At 41.1% G+C, this 17,951-nt stretch overlaps 1 protein-coding gene across 17 annotated transcripts in view; it reads right to left on the bottom strand.

The window, feature by feature from the left end:
* LOC100705041 (calcium/calmodulin-dependent protein kinase type II subunit gamma) overlaps positions 1 to 17,776 on the bottom strand; it is a 41,235-nt gene extending 23,459 nt beyond the window's left edge. For 7 of the 17 annotated variants that reach the window (XM_025909812.1, XM_005471454.4, XM_019362453.2 and 4 more), the window contains exons 1-5: positions 17,520 to 17,775; positions 15,401 to 15,495; positions 7,487 to 7,546; positions 4,198 to 4,252; positions 3,910 to 3,975 (exon numbers count right to left, since the gene is read on the bottom strand). In XM_025909812.1, the coding sequence (XP_025765597.1) occupies positions 3,910 to 3,975; positions 4,198 to 4,252; positions 7,487 to 7,546; positions 15,401 to 15,495; positions 17,520 to 17,584 (341 nt within the window). In that variant the 5' untranslated portion in view covers positions 17,585 to 17,775. Of the gene's footprint in view, positions 1 to 3,909; positions 3,976 to 4,197; positions 4,253 to 7,486; positions 7,547 to 15,400; positions 15,496 to 17,519 lie in introns of all 17 variants that reach the window. The other 10 variants (XM_003441744.5, XM_003441743.5, XM_003441748.5 and 7 more) reach the window with 3 other exon arrangements.
* Positions 17,777 to 17,951: the final 175 nt, after the last annotated feature.

Here is a 17,951-nt window from a genome sequence, read left to right on the forward strand (position 1 = left end):
ATATTGTTTGCTCTGGGTCTAAACAGAGCGCGTTGTGTGTGACGTCTTCTTTTGCGCATGCGGGCCGCTTTGAGCGTTCACACTAGAGCGGGTTTGCTGTCGCATTTATTTGTAGTGTGAACAAGCAGACAAAAAAATCGGATTTGATCAAAAAATCGGAATTGAGCATTAAGACCTGCAGTGTGAACGTAGCCAAAGTAGCAGAAAGCATTCAAAAGGTACTGCTGTCTGAACACAGACAGAAAAATCTGTCCCTGGCTAGATTTTACCACTTGTGTTTCACGTTAGCGTAACTCCTCGACCAGTTTGGGCTAGAGAGAAAATGCAAATGTTTCTTGAAAGATGAGAATTATTCTGTAAGACAGCCAAATTACATAATTCTTCCAAGCAGCCTATATGATCCTTGGGTTAAGGACCATATCGTCCTAGTATGGAAAACTGGTTGAAGAAAACACAAAAACTTCTAACTAGCTAGCAGCTAGTTAGAAGTGATTTAAGTTTCAGTATAAGGGTGAGGCAAAAATGTCCCCCAGTAAATCAATCACGGACAACCTCACGTTCTTGGACAATTGGAAAAGAAAATAATGCTGGCAAGGCTGCAGTTATCATACCTGGGCAGCCTGCCAAGTAAAGTCTGTGTGGGAAACACTGGCTTTTGAGTGATGAATTAAACATTTCAAAAAAGCGAGATGTAGTGATGGAATGATAGTCAAAAGACCCAGCTATAACCGTTTTCCAGGCAAAACACTAATACTGCATTGCTACAGCTTTTGGAAAAACTGCACCTTTTTGACTTTTAGCTGTATTTAAAAAAAAAAGCAGCATGAACACGTCACCGTGGATATAAAGCTTATGTAATATACACTTGACAGCCAAGAAAGTTAACCAGTTAAAACAGTTAACTCGATTAATTAATGAGCACACTAGCTGTTAATTGCATCTCTACTGTGATCCCTAAAAGCAATCAATTTTATGTTTCAAACCCATTATCCAGGTACAGTAGCTTAAAGAACAAATACTACGTATCTGATGTGGGAAGGCTTCAACCATCCGGTCAATAAATCTGTATCCCAGTAGCAATTCTAATAATGGGGGCGTCAATTCAGCTGCCACCGATATCGTTGCCATTATTTCTCAACACTGGCTCATAAGCATGTTTCACACAATCCTGTGGAGTGTGTTGGCACATTACGCGTCTTGTGAAATTTTCTTACATGCCCGTACAAGACCAGCCTCTTACTGTCTTACACACTGTGGCACCGGGTGATGATTTCACTCTCTAATGCTAATGTTCAGGTTAATGGGTCAGATGTCACCTTCCTAAAAAGAGTGAAGCCCAGGCTTAAATCATATGGCTTGGTTTCTGTGGGTTTGTTCGCCCCTTATGTAAGAACGAAGACCCCTACGCTAACTCAGGCAGAATTCATAATCTGCCCACCACACAGCCACAGGAGGAGAGCGCAAACAAAGACAGAAAGATTACATGAAACAACACCAACAAATTCAGAGAAAATCATGTAAAATGCCAAATAAAATTTCACAAGTTGCCAAGGCGAGGTCCCCTAACACATTCAGTGAACAGTAATACAAGTCTTCACATCCGAGCAGACAGAACTGGCGTTTTTTGCCTCATAAAAAGGCAATGATAATCAGAACTGTTGGTTGACTGTGCAATTGTTTCAGTATTATTTGAATGGTCCTATACTACGCCTATTTTAATACAAGTTAATCTAAACTTCACATGTCTGAATGAGTCTTTCAAGGTCACTAAGATGCACAGATTATTCAATCTTATCCACAGTAGGTTATTATGCACAGACTACAGACGTTATAAACTCACTCCTATATTTGCTCTTGCAGCCAACGACGCAACATTTGCTGTGCTCTGTTAGCTGAGACATTTTGGAGTTAGCATCATGCTACTCTCTACCCCTTTGCACTCACGTCTAAATAATATAGCAGTGACGAGGCTGGATTACACACTTTCTAGCTGATTGATTATCACTGGCTTGTAGAGCTGGAGGGTGCTCGACATATGAAAGTATATTTTTAACAAATTTTCATTTAAATGTCACAGTTTATTAAATCAAAACAAAAACAAATAAACAAAACAAAAAGAACAGAACTGCATTTTTACTATAATGGGGGGAAAACAGAGTGAGACGTGATTAAAGAGAGAAGGGGGAGAGTGGGGAACCAATGAACTTGTTGACAAGTAAATGCATTTCCTGATAAGAATACCAGAAAGCCAATTACATGCACCGCTGTGTGCTTGTGTGTTCATAAAATGAGAGTATTTATATATTTAATGGGATTATGCTGTTTGTCTGCAGCATCGTGTGTCTGCATGCAGAAAACACATATCCCAAAAAAGATTGGGTTATTTGTAAAACTCAAATGACTGAAAAACAGTGCACAAACAACACAATGTTGAGAATGAGGACAATTTTTACATATATAAATACATCCATAGCACAGCATGTGAAAACCAGGATAAAGTTGAAAATTAGTTTTGTTTTTCTTAAATTTCAAATTTTGAAAAAAACAAAAAACAAAACCCCCAACCCAAAATCTATGTATTTTTGTTAATCTTGAAGATGCCACATTGTCCCAGTCTTTAAATTATTGTGGTTTAACATCAGTGTAAATAGATCAAGACTTAGGTCATGTCAGCAGCTTCATAAAGGGGGCATAATTTGCCGTGCACTGGTCTGTTTCTACCTTTAGGCATGTCTGTGGTTGTGCTCCAGTTTTGCTGGACTTTTTTTGGACTACATTACAGTTTTGAGAGATTCCTCAGACAGAGAACTTCACCTAAACCACAGAAATATAGGAAAGTCTGGTTGCATCATTGCTTGGCAGTTTTTGTACGCAGCCAGATTCTCAGTCTGCATCTCTGACCAGCCTTTCCTGTGCTGCGTCACATATTCAGGTTATGAAAGCCAGAAACAAAACAAAAGCTGGGTGCTGAGCAGAAGGCTGAAGTACAAAACTTAGTGTAATATCTCACAACCAATGAGGTTAACAGGTCAATAGCACAATTGTGTATATTAAGAGATATCCTCTATTTTAATAAAAACAGAGGATATCACCACATTAATGATTTTCCCATCCATTATTTTGCAAAAGTAAAATCATTTCTGAACTTAAAATGGCAAAGAAGTGGGAATGTCAACATCTATGACACACAATCTTAAATGATTCAGACAATCTGAAAAACCTCTCTACAGACGAGGAACAAGGCTAATAACTAACATCGTCTGGCCTTCAGACAAAATGTAAATGAGAAGCCCAAGAACACTTTCTAAAAACCAAACACCATTCTCAGTGAACACAGAAGCAAAGAGCACGTCCTGCAGAGTAAAAAGTGCATCTAGCTTCTTATTGGCACACAGTTCAAAAGCCAGCATTCCTGATGGATTCAACACGGTTTGAGGGTGCTTTAGTGCACGCAGCATCAATAACTTGCACATCTGTGAAGGCACCATAAATGCCAAATGATGTATATTTAGGTTTTGAAGCAACAAATATTGCCATCCAGTCAATGTCTTCTCTTTGTAAGACCTTGATTATTTTCAGGATGACAATAACTGAATTTAAATGAGCATAATGGTCCAACAAACCTGGCATCCACTGAAAACACTCCCAGCACCACAAAAAGAAAGAAAAAAAATATTCCAAACTGTTGAGCAGCTGAAAATCCTTTATCGAGCAAGGACTTTACGTCACATTTTTGTTTTTTGAAGAGGTGATACAACACAACTATGAACAACATGCCAGTCAATATGTTTTCATTGCACCATTTTCAAATAAATATAGAATTCAAATGAATTGCAAATCATCACATTGTGTATTTCTTTATATTTTACATAGCGTCTGGGAAGAGCAGCTTCATTCAGGGACGTTTACCTGGCATCAGCCTCACTGTAGTACTCCCTGGCTACAATGTCTTCAAAAAGCTCTCCTCCTGTCACCCTGTAAGGGGAAGGGAAGGAAGAAGGGGTCCGAAGAAAGAGACGGAGAGAGACAGGGAGTCAAATAACAGAGAAGTTGTTAGCATACACAAACAAACCGCAGTCACACGCAAGGATAAAATGTCACTGTGTGTGCGCGCTCACGTGCCTGTGTGTGTGTGTGTGTGTGTGTGTGTGTGTGTGTGTGTGTGTGTGTGTGTGTGTGTGCGCAGAGGATACTCACAGGTCAAAGACTAGGTAATGAAAGCCTTCCTCTGAAATGCTGTCATGGAGTCTCACTGCAAGAGAGAGGGTGGGAAATGAGACTGACAGCAGCTAAGTGAAAGACATAAAAAAAATAAAAATACTGTTCTGTTTGGCTGTAAAGCTTCACGTAAACTGAAAAACCAAAAAGACAAAGCTCAAATATAAATATGTGAAGAGAACAGAGGCAGACATGGAGAAAAATAAATGTCACTTATGATTGTGATGTATTGATTCTCCTTTCTTAACCACAGCAATATGAGCACACCCAATGATTAGGCAATTAGTGAGCACTTAATTCAACCATACTCTCCCTGCAATTACTGCAACTGAGTGATGGTTTCTGGAATGGACTTTGTTTGGGGCAAAATTACTGGTGGTTTAGAATACATCTTTATAATGGACACAGTAGGGTTAGGATGCAGGAGTGACTATAAGCAACTGTAATTGTAGGTTGTGATAGCATTACTTAAAGCTATGTCTGACCCAAACAGTAAAGCCCTGTCAAAAGCCCACTTTTATCCAAATTAACTGATTATTAATTCAGCTTTAACAGTACTTCAAACATATTTGCTGATAGAGAAAGGACATAAAAGAGTCTATATACATTTATGTATTTAGACAATCTGGGGGAGTCTTTGATAGTTGGTGGTGACTAAATAGGAACCATGTGGAGCGATAACAAACCAGGGTATATGCTAAACCAACAGACTACTTGGACACCTCTAAACAGGGGTATTTTGTCCCAAGCAGAGAGCAGTCACTCATGCATCCTTTTCTTCTTTTTACATGTCCACTCACAGCATTTGGTTTTTCTGTTTTGCCGCCTGTTTCAGGTACACAACATCCTCATTCTTAATAAGAAAGCACAAAACAAGACCCAATTGTAAACCTCTAAAATAATTAATTGCAAACAAAGACCTACAAAGACCAGAACCAGTCTAGGAAATGTTATTTTTTGTGTTTCCTGATTGCTGAGCTATCCAAACCCCTGGTCTGAAACAGAAGTAGCGAACGCACTAATGAGTTCATTCTGCGGTTATGCAGTAACCGCCGCGGCTCTCAGCTTGTCAACTTAACTAAACAGCAGCAGAATGACGAAGCAGGATCCAGGCTGCACAATCCAGGAGTTACAGGATGGGCCTGAGACACAGCTTAGGTTTAGTGTCAAGAAAGAAACTTATTGTTATGTAAAGCGAATATCAGTTGTATAATAAGATGAAGTAGGATGGCCCCTGCAGCAAGAAACAAGAGCGACTGTTCTTTACTCCTCCTCCCATCTTCTCGCTCTCCCTCCATCTGTCTCCTACTCCTGCTTTCGTCTCTCCATCTGTCTCATTTTCGTGCCCTCTTTTGTCTAAAGTTTGAACGTATACGATGCCAAAATATGCCAGAAAAGGGGGAAAGGACATGAGAGCGAAATGTATATAGAGAGGGAAAGAACAGGAAAAGTAGGTGAGGGACAAATGAGCGCCGCGGGTGGGGGGGGGCTTTCAGAAAACTAGGACATGAGGAAAATAGAAATGAGCAGTGCAGTGAGAAAGGTGTCATTGATTTTGTCATTCTCCCCTTTGTGCCCTTTAATACCAATCTCTCCTGAACATCTCTATGAGGAGATGTATAATTCATATCACTGCGATATGAGTTTCCATCAGAAAGGTAAAAAAAAAAAAAAAAAAAATATCACTATGTAAAGAAGGCAGAGAACATTTCTCACAAGTCAGCCTTGATGATCTTAATTTTTCCACACACACATGCAGCAAGAGTCAGCTTCAAGGCAACACTCAAGGCGTCTTCACACATGCACCTTAGGTCTAAACCTTTCTAGACGGTCTTTAACCTTCAAGCACCCAAGCAGAAACTCCGTGTGATGTCGGATTGAGCTGAAGTGTGAATATCGCAGTTAATAATCTGGTGCATTCATCGTTAGCGAGTGGGCGTCACACGTGCTGCCTCCTGCATGTTCTATCTATGCAGCTCCCTCGCCTATGAGTATTTCCAGTAGTGCGAAAGCGTTTGAAGCAGCCTATTTCCTGCTGTGTGCTACATACAAGGAAAAAAAAAAAAAAAGGACTGTGGAAAATATCCTGACCTGATTTTCCCAAAAACTGACCAAAGTTCACGCACAACTGATTCTGTGACCTCTTACTCTGAATGGCACTGTTCATATCATTTGTTTTTAAATCAGCGACGGCGAAGTCATCAACAAATGTTTCTGTTATCATTTATAATACGCCATAACTTCCATGATTGCTACAAAGGGTAGATTTTAGCAGAAAGTGGTGCAAACCAGCCTGATCAGTGTGTCGTTAGTAATCTAACAGCCAAACATTGGTATAGGCAAAAAGTTGTTATCAACCCAACAATTCAACCGCTGCCTACCGCAGAGACATTAGAGGAATGGGTGATGGAGATCTCCAGAGATTATTTCAAAAAAATGAACAAAATGAAACCCTGCTGCTGCAAATAAGATACGACAGCAATGCTGCAGGAAACGATTAATCTTGTGATTTGATCATCACAAGCACAAGCTGGAAAATAAATACATTAACTCAAATTCATGTATTTATTTTACCACTCAGTGCGTTCCCTGTGATTCTGTTTATGTCTAATGTGACAGCGGCACGTACAGTTACACATTACAACGTGTTCAAAGAGTCTGTGCTATAGATTAGTAATGGAGATGGTCACCAGATTAAAAGTAAAGGGATTTTATTGATTTACAGGTATTACTGGTGGAAAAAAAAAAAAAAAAAAAAAAAAGAGGCCTACAGTCAAACCTTCAAGATCAGTATCTCCAGTTTCCTTGAATTGCTGTTCAGATAAGATCAATCCTTGATGTAATCAGCATGCTGACTCTCAAATGATCCATCATCGTATAGTTGACGTCTCTGAGTTAAACATTATGCCAGTGTTACTGGAGTGTTTATTCTGTTTTCTATAAACAGATTATGAAGACTTTAAGTGCATTAATTAAATATTCCAGAAATCCTACCAGAACCACAGTATGTGGTATGCGTAACACGCCAAATGATCTATTACATAAGAGTCACCCACTTGCAGCTCTGCTTTGAAATACCACAATAATATTAGAACAAAAAATATCTTAATTCAAGGTCAAATCACTCGCTTTTCTTTCCTCTTATTTCTTTGTATTTTAACAACCATTTCTATTTACAACGATATCTTAAGCCTCACAAACAATATTTGTGAAATTCTCTGCTGCAGATAACTACTACAAGGATTGCATTCATTGGTCAGATACTCACCAATGTTGGGGTGTTTCAGGAGACGGCAGATACGAGCCTCTCTCTCAAGCTTCTGATGATCTGTGTAGACAAAACAAAAAAGGTTTATTCAAATTCAGCCACAGTAATAAAGTATTTAATAACATAATATAATTTCCACTTGAGGTGCTTTAACAAAACATATGTTCAGCTGTACAAGATGGATTAAAATAACTAAACACCTATTAAGCGAGCTGAACATTAGCGCTGAGATGGGATTTACTGAGGTTACCAGCTGATGATCATCTAGTTTGCCACATTAATTTTGCACTTCCTCCATGTTCCAAAAAGTGATGTGAAATATTATTAACATTTCAGATGTTTTATGATGAAGAGAGGTAAAAGAACTGGCTCTGGTAAAGTAACAGACAATATATTATCATAAATAGGTAGTTAAAGATCCTGACTTACAAAGCTAGAGCCAGTATTTGTGACAATGAGCCTGTTTAAGTCAGCTATGCTGTTCTGGGTTTACTGTCCCAGTGCATCAGTGTACCGTTGCTCACCAATGCACTGTTGAACCTGACATTGCTTTACACATAAAATAATAATTTCCTATATCTTGCTCATAATGATTATTAGAGCTTAATTTAATCGGTGCATATGTAACTAATTCTATATTGCTTAAGTATGCATATCAGTAAAAGAGTTAATCCCTAAAACAAATCTTCATAATTCAGTTATTTTTAGAAATACATACAGGAAAGGCAAAGGGAGTCTCAGCCATGTGACATGCAATGCTGAATGGGGGACAATGTGGTTTTATGGTGTGGGTCTTCACCTGCTAGGTGCTACATTATCACCAAATGTTTGGAACAATAATGTTTGGTTTTTACACACTGTGGTGTTGTCAGCAATATACCCATTAATGTCCTTCAGTCAGAAGAGAAGGGCCACCTTTTACAAAGCCCCAAGTATAGCACACACCTTCATTATTTATGTTCTCTCCATCCCAAATAAAAATTTCAGTGCCTGAGACTAGAGCACAAGAAAACCAAGGCACTCGTGTTCCTCTTAAAAACTGAGCTACAGATGTTTAGTATTAAAAATCTACTTAGTCATCGGGCGCTTTCCTGGGGAATTACGATGTACAGCAGCTGTCAGTCACAAAAGTGTCTCTGTATGCAAATATTTAAATGAAGATGTGTTTTATGTGCAGAAAGAATAAACTAGGCCAACACTCATAAGCAGTAGCAATACAGTCATTTGCATGTAGAGACGGTCTATCTCTGAAATCTAACAATGTGAATTAAAACTGAGCTCCAGTGCTAGCATTTATGCACATGTGGTTTTCAAAAACACACAAAATCAAACGAAGAAGTCTGTCTGTAGCAACAGGTGCAGCGGTTTGCATGCATGTGTGAGTGTATGTGCTACAGGGTTTACTGCGAAGCTCAGTTATGGACAGTGCAGTATTTGCACTTTAGACAAAGATTACACACCCGCCTCATCTCCAAACCAACATCCTTGTTTGAGGATTTGTCCAAGTCCTGTAGCAATGTGCGTTTACACGAGTGCATTTGTGCAGGGTTTGCAGGTCTAAACCACACGACACTTTTAAACTACTCCATCTAATTACCATGGGAAGAAGCCATGCAACTGCTGAGGTCAGAGGTCACATGGGGTAACTGTAATGAAGAATGACTCAGTGTGTGTGCTTTATCACTGTGGTGAAGCCAACTCAACAGCTCCATGGCGATGACACCACAGAGACACAGACTCACTAAGATTTGCATTCATTTCCCCAGCGCAGCAACTACCTCAGATAAAATTCACATGCTGTTGCTGAGTAATCAACTATCACCTTACCCAGCTGTTCTTCTATATTGCAGTATAGCGTTCACAGGCATTACAGCATGTTACTATAAAAAGCAGCATTATTGTTCTGCATTTTTCTAGATGGTCTCTGGCTGGCATTTCTACCAACGCTGACAGATAAATTATATTTACAAACATGTGTTATAAACACATTATAAATGGTTGCCTGAAAAGCAATTAGAACAAAAGCTTTATGAACATATATCATATGACCCTTGGCTTTTGAGTCAAGATACATCATGCCTAAGATTTGTTTTTTTAAATAAAAAAAAATGGAGATTGAAACCCCCCCCCCCCAAAAACACCAATGAAGGGCATTATCTAGTATGACTTTTGGTTTCTCGAGCTGCAGCTAACACAGAGGCAGAAGAAAGACTGCAAACCAGGAAAAAAAAGTGAAAGATAACCAGAATTGTTAACTTAGCTCATCCTTAAGTTCAACAAAAACCTTTCTGAGTAATAACCCAATACTGCAAAGGCTTCTCTCTCAAACCTGCTGGACAGGAGGCGTAAATTTGCGGAAATCTTCAGTTTTTATCCGCTTGTTTGAATGTAGTATGTTATGCTACCCGTTCTGTTCCATTTGAACATGACACATCTTTTCATATTATTGTAAACTTGGCTCTATGAAGAGAGCATTTTTAATCCACCTATGCATATTTAGTTAATTGAGTTTTTTTTATAGAAAGATATTTGCTGCTGTAGATATTACTGTTGCTGCTCTAGAAACTCAGTTTAGTTACTTATGAATATAAACATATCCTATTATATTTAAAGCCAAAGCTAGCCAATAATTTAATATACAAGACGATTAGAAAACCCCCAACCACCTCAGTGCTCTAACCCCAGCACCTACGCTCTCCATAAACCTGGGAAAAATTTTGAATTTAAGTGTACAATTTATGTCCACTTCAGTTTTTTAAATTTGTTTATTGTACTTAATATCATCATAATGAAAAGCTGCAGACTTCACATCATGAAAGCCTACTTTCTTTGCTGTATTCACCTCCATTTTTTTTTTTAACTTGCTGAAGATCTGTTTATCCGTCCTCCTACACCGTGCCACAATCTCTTTTCCACGAACCTCCCTGTTGTCTCGCTACAGGTGTAGATTTCCCTCATCTAAGAGAAAGCGAGTGAATAAGGGAGAGACCTGAACCACCTCCTAATTACACCGGTGACGCAGGACAGAGACAGACAGACAGAGAAGGAGGGAGGATTACATGAAACGTCCATTTGCTAGAAGAGGATCACAGCTCCCCTGTGTGTGTCTGTGTGCACGCGCACGCAAGCTTCTGTGTGTGCGTTTGTGTACAGCCGTCTACCCTGGTGCAGTGTCACTGCAGTGCTCACTAATTCATTCAATCTCCTTATTTGTTGGTGCGAGAGTATGTGGTAGAGGAAGACAGGAAAGAGAGGGCTGGAGGGTAATTACTGGCACTTCCTGCTGCTCTCTAATTGGCCATCTGCTTTGCCATGGGGCGGGCCCACAGCCATCTTACATCAGCTGAGAAGGATGGAGAGGACCTGACACACATACGCACACCCCCCTCTTTCTGCCACACAAAGCTGACAATCTGACTGAAGGCTTGAGGATCCAGTTCAATCTGTTTCAGGCAAGTTTACATCCAAAATGTTAGGACGGGAAATACTGACAAAATGAGGGAAACCATGTCAGTACCAGTTACAAAACCTTATTTTAGGGGTTCATTACTTTCAGAGAAGTTTTTACTAGAGGTGGTTCTATGCTGCTTATTTTTCTTAAACTTGTGGTTTAAGAATGAAAATATACGATACAATTAAGATGTAAAACTGTTTTTCCTGTTCCTTGAAAAGTATGGCAAAACTTGTCCTATAAAGCAGAAATGTTCTCAAACAAAAAGCACACATCAAGTAAAAAACATGTAGTATTTCAATAAGAGACACACAAAAAAAGGTCATCATTAAATAAGCCGTGCTACACACGCAACATGTTGCCCAATATGTTGCTCAATATGCTGCTTCTGAGAAATTATTTTAAAGCCACTATCAAAAAGAACGAGAAGGGAGGCATAACATTGATTCGACTGTCACTGGGATATATATATAAAACCAGTTCCCTCAACAAAAGGTTTTAAAAGCTTTTGTCCTATAATACTTCCCTTCTATGCATGTGAAGTTTTACCTCCATCTCTAATAAGCATGTCATTGTATGATAATAATTAGAAATGCCTGCCACCACACAACCGAAATAGTCTCGAACCTCTACTGTGTGCACGTGTTAACGCAACATGATTGGCTCATTTTCCCCCCCAATCTGACTACTTAGTGCCTCCTTAATTAAAAGCATAAAAGGTGCTCAAGGGAGTCTGAACTGTCATTTAAATTCCCTACGTCATTCAGTCAGAAAACATTGTTAATATGCAATGACCTGCCACTTTATTAGTTACACCTTGCTAGTACTGGGTCGGACCTCCTTTTGCCTTCAGAACTGCTTTAATTCTTTGTGGCATAGATTTAACAAGGCCCAGGAAACATGCCTCAGACATTTTGGTCCATATTGACACAACACCTGTTGCACTACATCAAATAGGTGCTCTATCAGATTGAGATCAGGTGACTGTGAAGACCTTTCGAATATAGTGAACTCATTGTTTAAAAAAAAAAAAAAAAACAAAAAAAAAAAGTCAGATGATTTGAGCCTTGTGACGCGGTGTACTTTCCTGCTTGGAGGAAGCCATCAGAAGTTCGGCACACTGAGGTCATAAAAGGTAGGACACTGTCAGCAGCAATACTCAGAGAGGCTGTGGTGTTTAGACCAACCATTTAAAATGGTTTAGTACTAAGGGCTCCAAAGTGTGAGAATAGCCCCCTAAACCATTACACCAGCAGCCTAAACCGTTGATATAAGGTAGGAAGGATCCATGCTTTCGTGTCGTTTACATCAAACCCTGACCCTACCAGCTGAATGTTGCAGCAGACTCAGACCAGCAAAAACTTCTCTAATCTTCTTTTGCCCAATTTTAGAGAGCCAATGTTAATTGGAGACTCAGTTTCCTGTTCTTAGCTCATATGGAGGGCACTTAGTATGTTCTTCTGCTGCTGTAACTGCTTTAAGCTTCCATGTGTTGTGCATTTAGAGATGCTCTTCTGCATACCATGGTTATAACAACTGTTTATTTGAGTTTATGCGTCTTTCTATCAGCTTGATGCAATCTGGCTATGCTCCTCTGACCTCTGGCATTTTCACACTCTGTAAACCCTAGAGATGGTGTTGTGGGAAAATCCCAGTAGATTTCTGAAATGCTCAGACCAGCCTATCTGGAACTAACAACAATGCTACGTTCAAACTCGCTTAAATCAGCTTTCTTCCTCATTCTTATGCTCACTTTCAGCAGGTTGTCTTCATGTCTAAATGCATTGGTTTGCTGCCATGTGATTGCCTGATTAGAGATTTGTGCCAATAACTGGTTTAACAGAAATACATATCGTTCTGTAGGCAATTTCAGTGATTTAACACCTTTCATATTTAAATAAATTTACAGATTGATGAATTTTTTTAATATATATATTTATGCATCATTTACTTGAAAAACATTTTTTGCTCAATTTCTGTAAAAACAAACAAAAAACAAAAAAAACCAAAAAAAAACAAAGAGAAAAATCATGGAACAAAGAGACTTTATGAAAAGTAATTCTAAGCCTCCTTCAGAGAGAAAACAGATGAATCTGACTGGTTTGCTGTTAACAATAACAGTAACAAGTGACTCTGGCAACAGGAGATGAGCCATGAACCTGCGATGAAATTGCTGAGCAATAAGTGCAATTTGTAAAATAGCGCAAGAGAAATCATTTCACTGGAACAATTATATCGCCCCAGGCCACTAACTGTAGGAGCACAAAATGCTGAGAAGAAAAAATATTAAAGTAGTATTAAAGCAGACAGTTTGTGCCTCTCTCTCAGACACACACACACACAGTGTTGCTGCAGACAATGCAGCAGCCATCAACCTTCCAGTCACTCCAATCAACAAAATAAAACAGAGCATTCATACTGCGCAGATAGACTCATGCTACGCCAGTGCAGATTTAATACTTTGCATTACTTTGTTACATTTTTCACAATTTACCCCACAGTCTGTCATTTTAATTAATTACACTCACAAGTCTTTGGCAGCCAAACAAACCCCTACCCCACTTTTTAGCTAAAGCTGCCAAAATGAAAGCCTCCATTTTTTTACAGTGAGAACCAGGTGGGTGTCAGTGCCTACTGCGCATGCTGCTGCCCACTTGCATCCATCCCAAAGGGCCTGTGGACAAAACTATACCACAGCCAACTCCCTACATTTATCTATCCCCCCCGCCAACATCACCCACTTCCTTCCTTCCTGTTTTTTTGGTTTCCATCCTTCCTTCCTCCTCCCTGTCTCCCCTTTCCCCCTCCCTCCCCCTCAGATTACTGCAGTGTTTACCAGAGCTTTGGGAGACTTACCCACCAGGCCACGCAAGAGGTCACACTTGCCCTATCAGGCTTTAAAGAAAAAGGAAAAAAGGACAGACAAAAAAAAGAAACCCCACCCAAATCCTACTGGGCAAGTTGCCTGCTCATGCACTGGCCGCCTGGTGTGGACGTTGTTGTGTTTGTGTGTAGGTGCATCTTGCATCAGCAAGTCAAGACAGACTACTGCAATACTTCTATTAGCACCAAATTCTCTAATTCATTCCTTTGTTCAGTCTATTGCATCTCCTCCTCTGTCTCATTTTATCTCCCTCCCCTGGTGTGGAGTGTCACCAAGTTTCTTGCAAGACTACACTGTTGAAAATTTCCTCCTCCTCCTCCTCCTCCCCTGGCCAGCTTTCTTCTCCCCTGGCAAAAACACAGATATGCACAGACCTACATTGTACTCCATGCCTCTGCAAAGAGCCAACAGTTTTCTGCTGAGCCTGTACTTTTCCTTGGTGGGACATTAATACTGGTAGCTGCCCTATGTGGACACTTGATGGCAGGGATAGAACAATAACAGCATTACAACACACTCACACAAAACAGACATGCTCCATTAGTATAACTCCCGCTCTCTCTCAGTCTCCCTTTTCACACAGACACACAAATGCCATCAGACACAGACAACAACAGGGAGGCGCCTAAGGAATCCGTGGGGTCTTAGTGGTTGATGAGATACATTTAGCGTAAGTGGATTAGCCTCAATACAAACCAATCCCCCATTGCAGCAAGACGAGAGAAAGGCAGTGAGAGAGAGGCTGGCTGAGAAAGAAAGAAAGGCAAAGATGTAACAAAAGAGTACAGGAAAGGAGAACAAAGGAAAGCTAGGTGTGTGTGTCAACACCAGAAAGGAATCTGCGGCACTAATTTGGCCCATACAAAACTGAGAAAACCTGAAGTCAGGGGAGGTCCTGACATAGTGACATAAGCTCCCGTCATCATTGCAACATTACACGCCACACCATGCATGAGCACGTGGGTGTGAACGTCTGCAGGGAGGCACACAAGTGCAGCAACTAATAAAATTCAGGTGTGGACTGTGCAGCAGCAGCAGCAGCGCCAATCAATTAATTGTACAGCGGCTGTCTGCTCGCACCACAGAGGAGCGATTGAGAGTTATTTAATACAGAGTTTTTAAAGAGCGTTAGAGAAGATTCTGATAAGAACTCCCCACGGACAAAACGACCCAATAAATGATTTCCTCTGCAACTGGAATCATGGGACTTCTGTTTCTGCACAATTTCCAATAAGCAGGATTTTTCTAGACAATATTGGGATATTTTATAACTTCAATATCTGTGGTAAGCCACAGCAGGAGGTGATGAAAAAACAAAAACAAATCAGTGACGGAACTGCTTTTCAACAACACTGAATTTATGGGATTTATACAACGATAAGGTGAGTACCTTGATTTGTTAAGCATTAGTGCACTGGATTACCCACAAGCATGAATTTAAACCTGTTATACTGCTTCTGAATATGGTTTTCTGTGGCATCAGTGCGTACAAATAAAATAAGCTATACTTCTCAATATTTATCACAAACAAAGCAAACGCACATCGGTGTCTGTGTCAGTGAGTGTGGTGTTAGCATACCTCTTGCAGACAGCTTCTTAGTGTTGATGATTTTTGCAGCATATTCCTGTCCTGATGACTTCTTTACACACCTACGCACCACTGAAAAAGCTCCCCTAAGAAGAAAGAACATAAACAACCAAAAATCAGTTCCATTTCAGACGCTGCCTCTCTGGCACACACACACACAAAGTGTGACATTTGAAGCTGCATCTACATGTGGCAGTGGTTTGTTGTGAATACTAACAATCTCACCCTTTCCCCCCTTCTCTGCCCGTCTCTGTCTCACACTCACAGTTTTTTATTTTTTTATTTTACAGCCATCATATACTACATCACTATAACAGGGGCAGTCAAGCTGAAAAGGTGAGACAATCAAGCAAACCAGCAGTCATAACAAGCTTCTCAAGCAGCTATAAATATGAACGACCAAGTACTTTCTCTAATCTCTGATATGCACACAACACAATGCAACCTACTCCCCCCCAAGAGGAAATTCAATTTGCAACAGGCAGTACAGAGACTGGGCTGCGTTTCACACAACAATCGTCAACATTTAATACATTCACACTCACAAATGCGCTCAAACATAAAAGGAAGTGCACACTACAAGACGCCTGCCACTCTGAGGAGTTTCATATTGACCTAGATGAATGCTCGCACAGTGGCTCTGGTGATTCTACCAGTCTGAGCAGTTACACAAGATGTAATTACACATGGTTTTCATATCATCTGGACAACCTGCAGTTTCGAGCCCTCAAGAGTTTCCCCAAAAGAGAAGAAGGGCTCCTTTTTTTTGTTTTTCTAATGCTGTGGATGATATATGGAGGGCTGCTCCTTTCTGCTGCACACTGCTCCTGGTCTCGATGATTCACCAGTAAATGAGAAGCGACAGGTGACACAAGTACAAGTCCGTGACTTGACATTAATAAGCTATGACGGAGCAAAATTCATTATCAAACAGGTGCAGAAAGATAAGCCGGGGTAAGTGGTCGGTCTGGAGGAAGATCAGGGGCAGTGGAGGGAAGATCTGTAGGTGTGTGCGTGTGTGCCAGTGGACTGGCTATGTAATCAGTGCCATCGATTACTGTCAATTACAAAGGACAGAGTGGAAGTGGCAGCTGAAATTAAGGGCAGTGTATCTTTATACGGCCAGCGTCGCCCTGCTGTTGATTTGAGGGATAAAAGCCTTAGCCGGCCAAGAACAGCAGATGCTGTCGCTGCTGCTGGAGCAGAGGAGGTAGCAGTCCGATTTTTCTGCCGTCATCAAAATACCGAGAAAACACGTCATGCCTCTTACACAGTAAACGCCAAATTGCCCTTGTAACCACCCAGAAATCACAGATTTGCTCTCTTACGGAGCCATAACAGAGATTCATTTATTGATAACATGATGGAGGGGACAGCTGGTGCGCGGAGCTTATAGGTATTACAGTGCAAACATAAAAGCGGCAGAGCTTGGACCGAATAACTTCCTCATTAACTGATCCAGGGGTACGTAGCGTTACTCAACACAGTAACACAAATCATCTGCAGCTGCTTGGAGAAGAAGAAAAAAAGAAAAAAGGGAGGGGGGGTCGGCCTAGTTAGCTAGCGACCACAGCCTTAGGTCGAGCCCGCACAGAGCTGCCAGCCCCGTGGGCTGGTGAAATGTCACAGGGCTACGTCTCCGGCGTCTCTCGGGGCCCGGCTGACGGGTCAAGCAGACCAGAAAACACCGGCTACCAGACGCGGAAAGGCCAGCAGCTGCTCATACACCAACATCTGCGCCTTCTGTTCATCCCTACCAGCGATTAAAAGACGCAACGCTAGTCGGCTAACTCGGCCAGTTTATCAATATCAGAGTGGTAGCTCCCTGGCTAGTAACTGAACGTTAGTGCGCTCTTCCCGTCACTGCGGGAGCAGCTGTTAGCCTATAGCAGCGGTTATTTAGCCTGACTGCACTACGACAATAGCACACGCCTGCTAGCATGCACTGACAGACCACTAAAAGCAGTCAGCAGAGTTAAGTCTACAAGCAATTTTGGCTAACTATCACTGCTAGCTGGCTAACCAGAAATAATATGAGGCGAGGTTGCGGGGGTGGGGGACAAAACGACAAGACAAACACGATGCACACTGTAACGTTGAGGCTGCTTACTTCCCGAGCTCCTCGTAAAGCTGGTACTCGTCAGTAAACCGGGTGGAAGTAGCGGTGGTTGCCATGGTTGGAGCCGTGAGAGGGGAGCCCGAGCCTTGGGGTACGACGGCGGCAGCTGCGGCGGCAGGCTCTCGTACGGGGTCCGAGAGGAGGGTAGCCTAGCCTCCAATACTAAAGCACCTTTCTGACAGGCAGGCAAGACTGAAGAGAGGAGAGAGGCGAGCAGAGACGGAAAGGGAGGGGCTGGCTACGAGAGGAGGAGGAGGAGTGATGATGATGGTGGTGTGTGTGTATGTGTAGTAGAGGTGCAATCCTCGCGAGAATAGGCTCGTGCAGCAATGAGAGCGGGGCCTCCAATTCAATGAAGTCACTGAAAAATGTGGGGAGATGATGGTGAAATGTTCTCTCAGTCATTTAGATTAAATAATTCAT

This window comes from Oreochromis niloticus, linkage group LG8, assembly GCF_001858045.2.
Source record: "Oreochromis niloticus isolate F11D_XX linkage group LG8, O_niloticus_UMD_NMBU, whole genome shotgun sequence".
Classification (NCBI taxonomy): Eukaryota; Metazoa; Chordata; class Actinopteri; order Cichliformes; family Cichlidae; genus Oreochromis; species Oreochromis niloticus.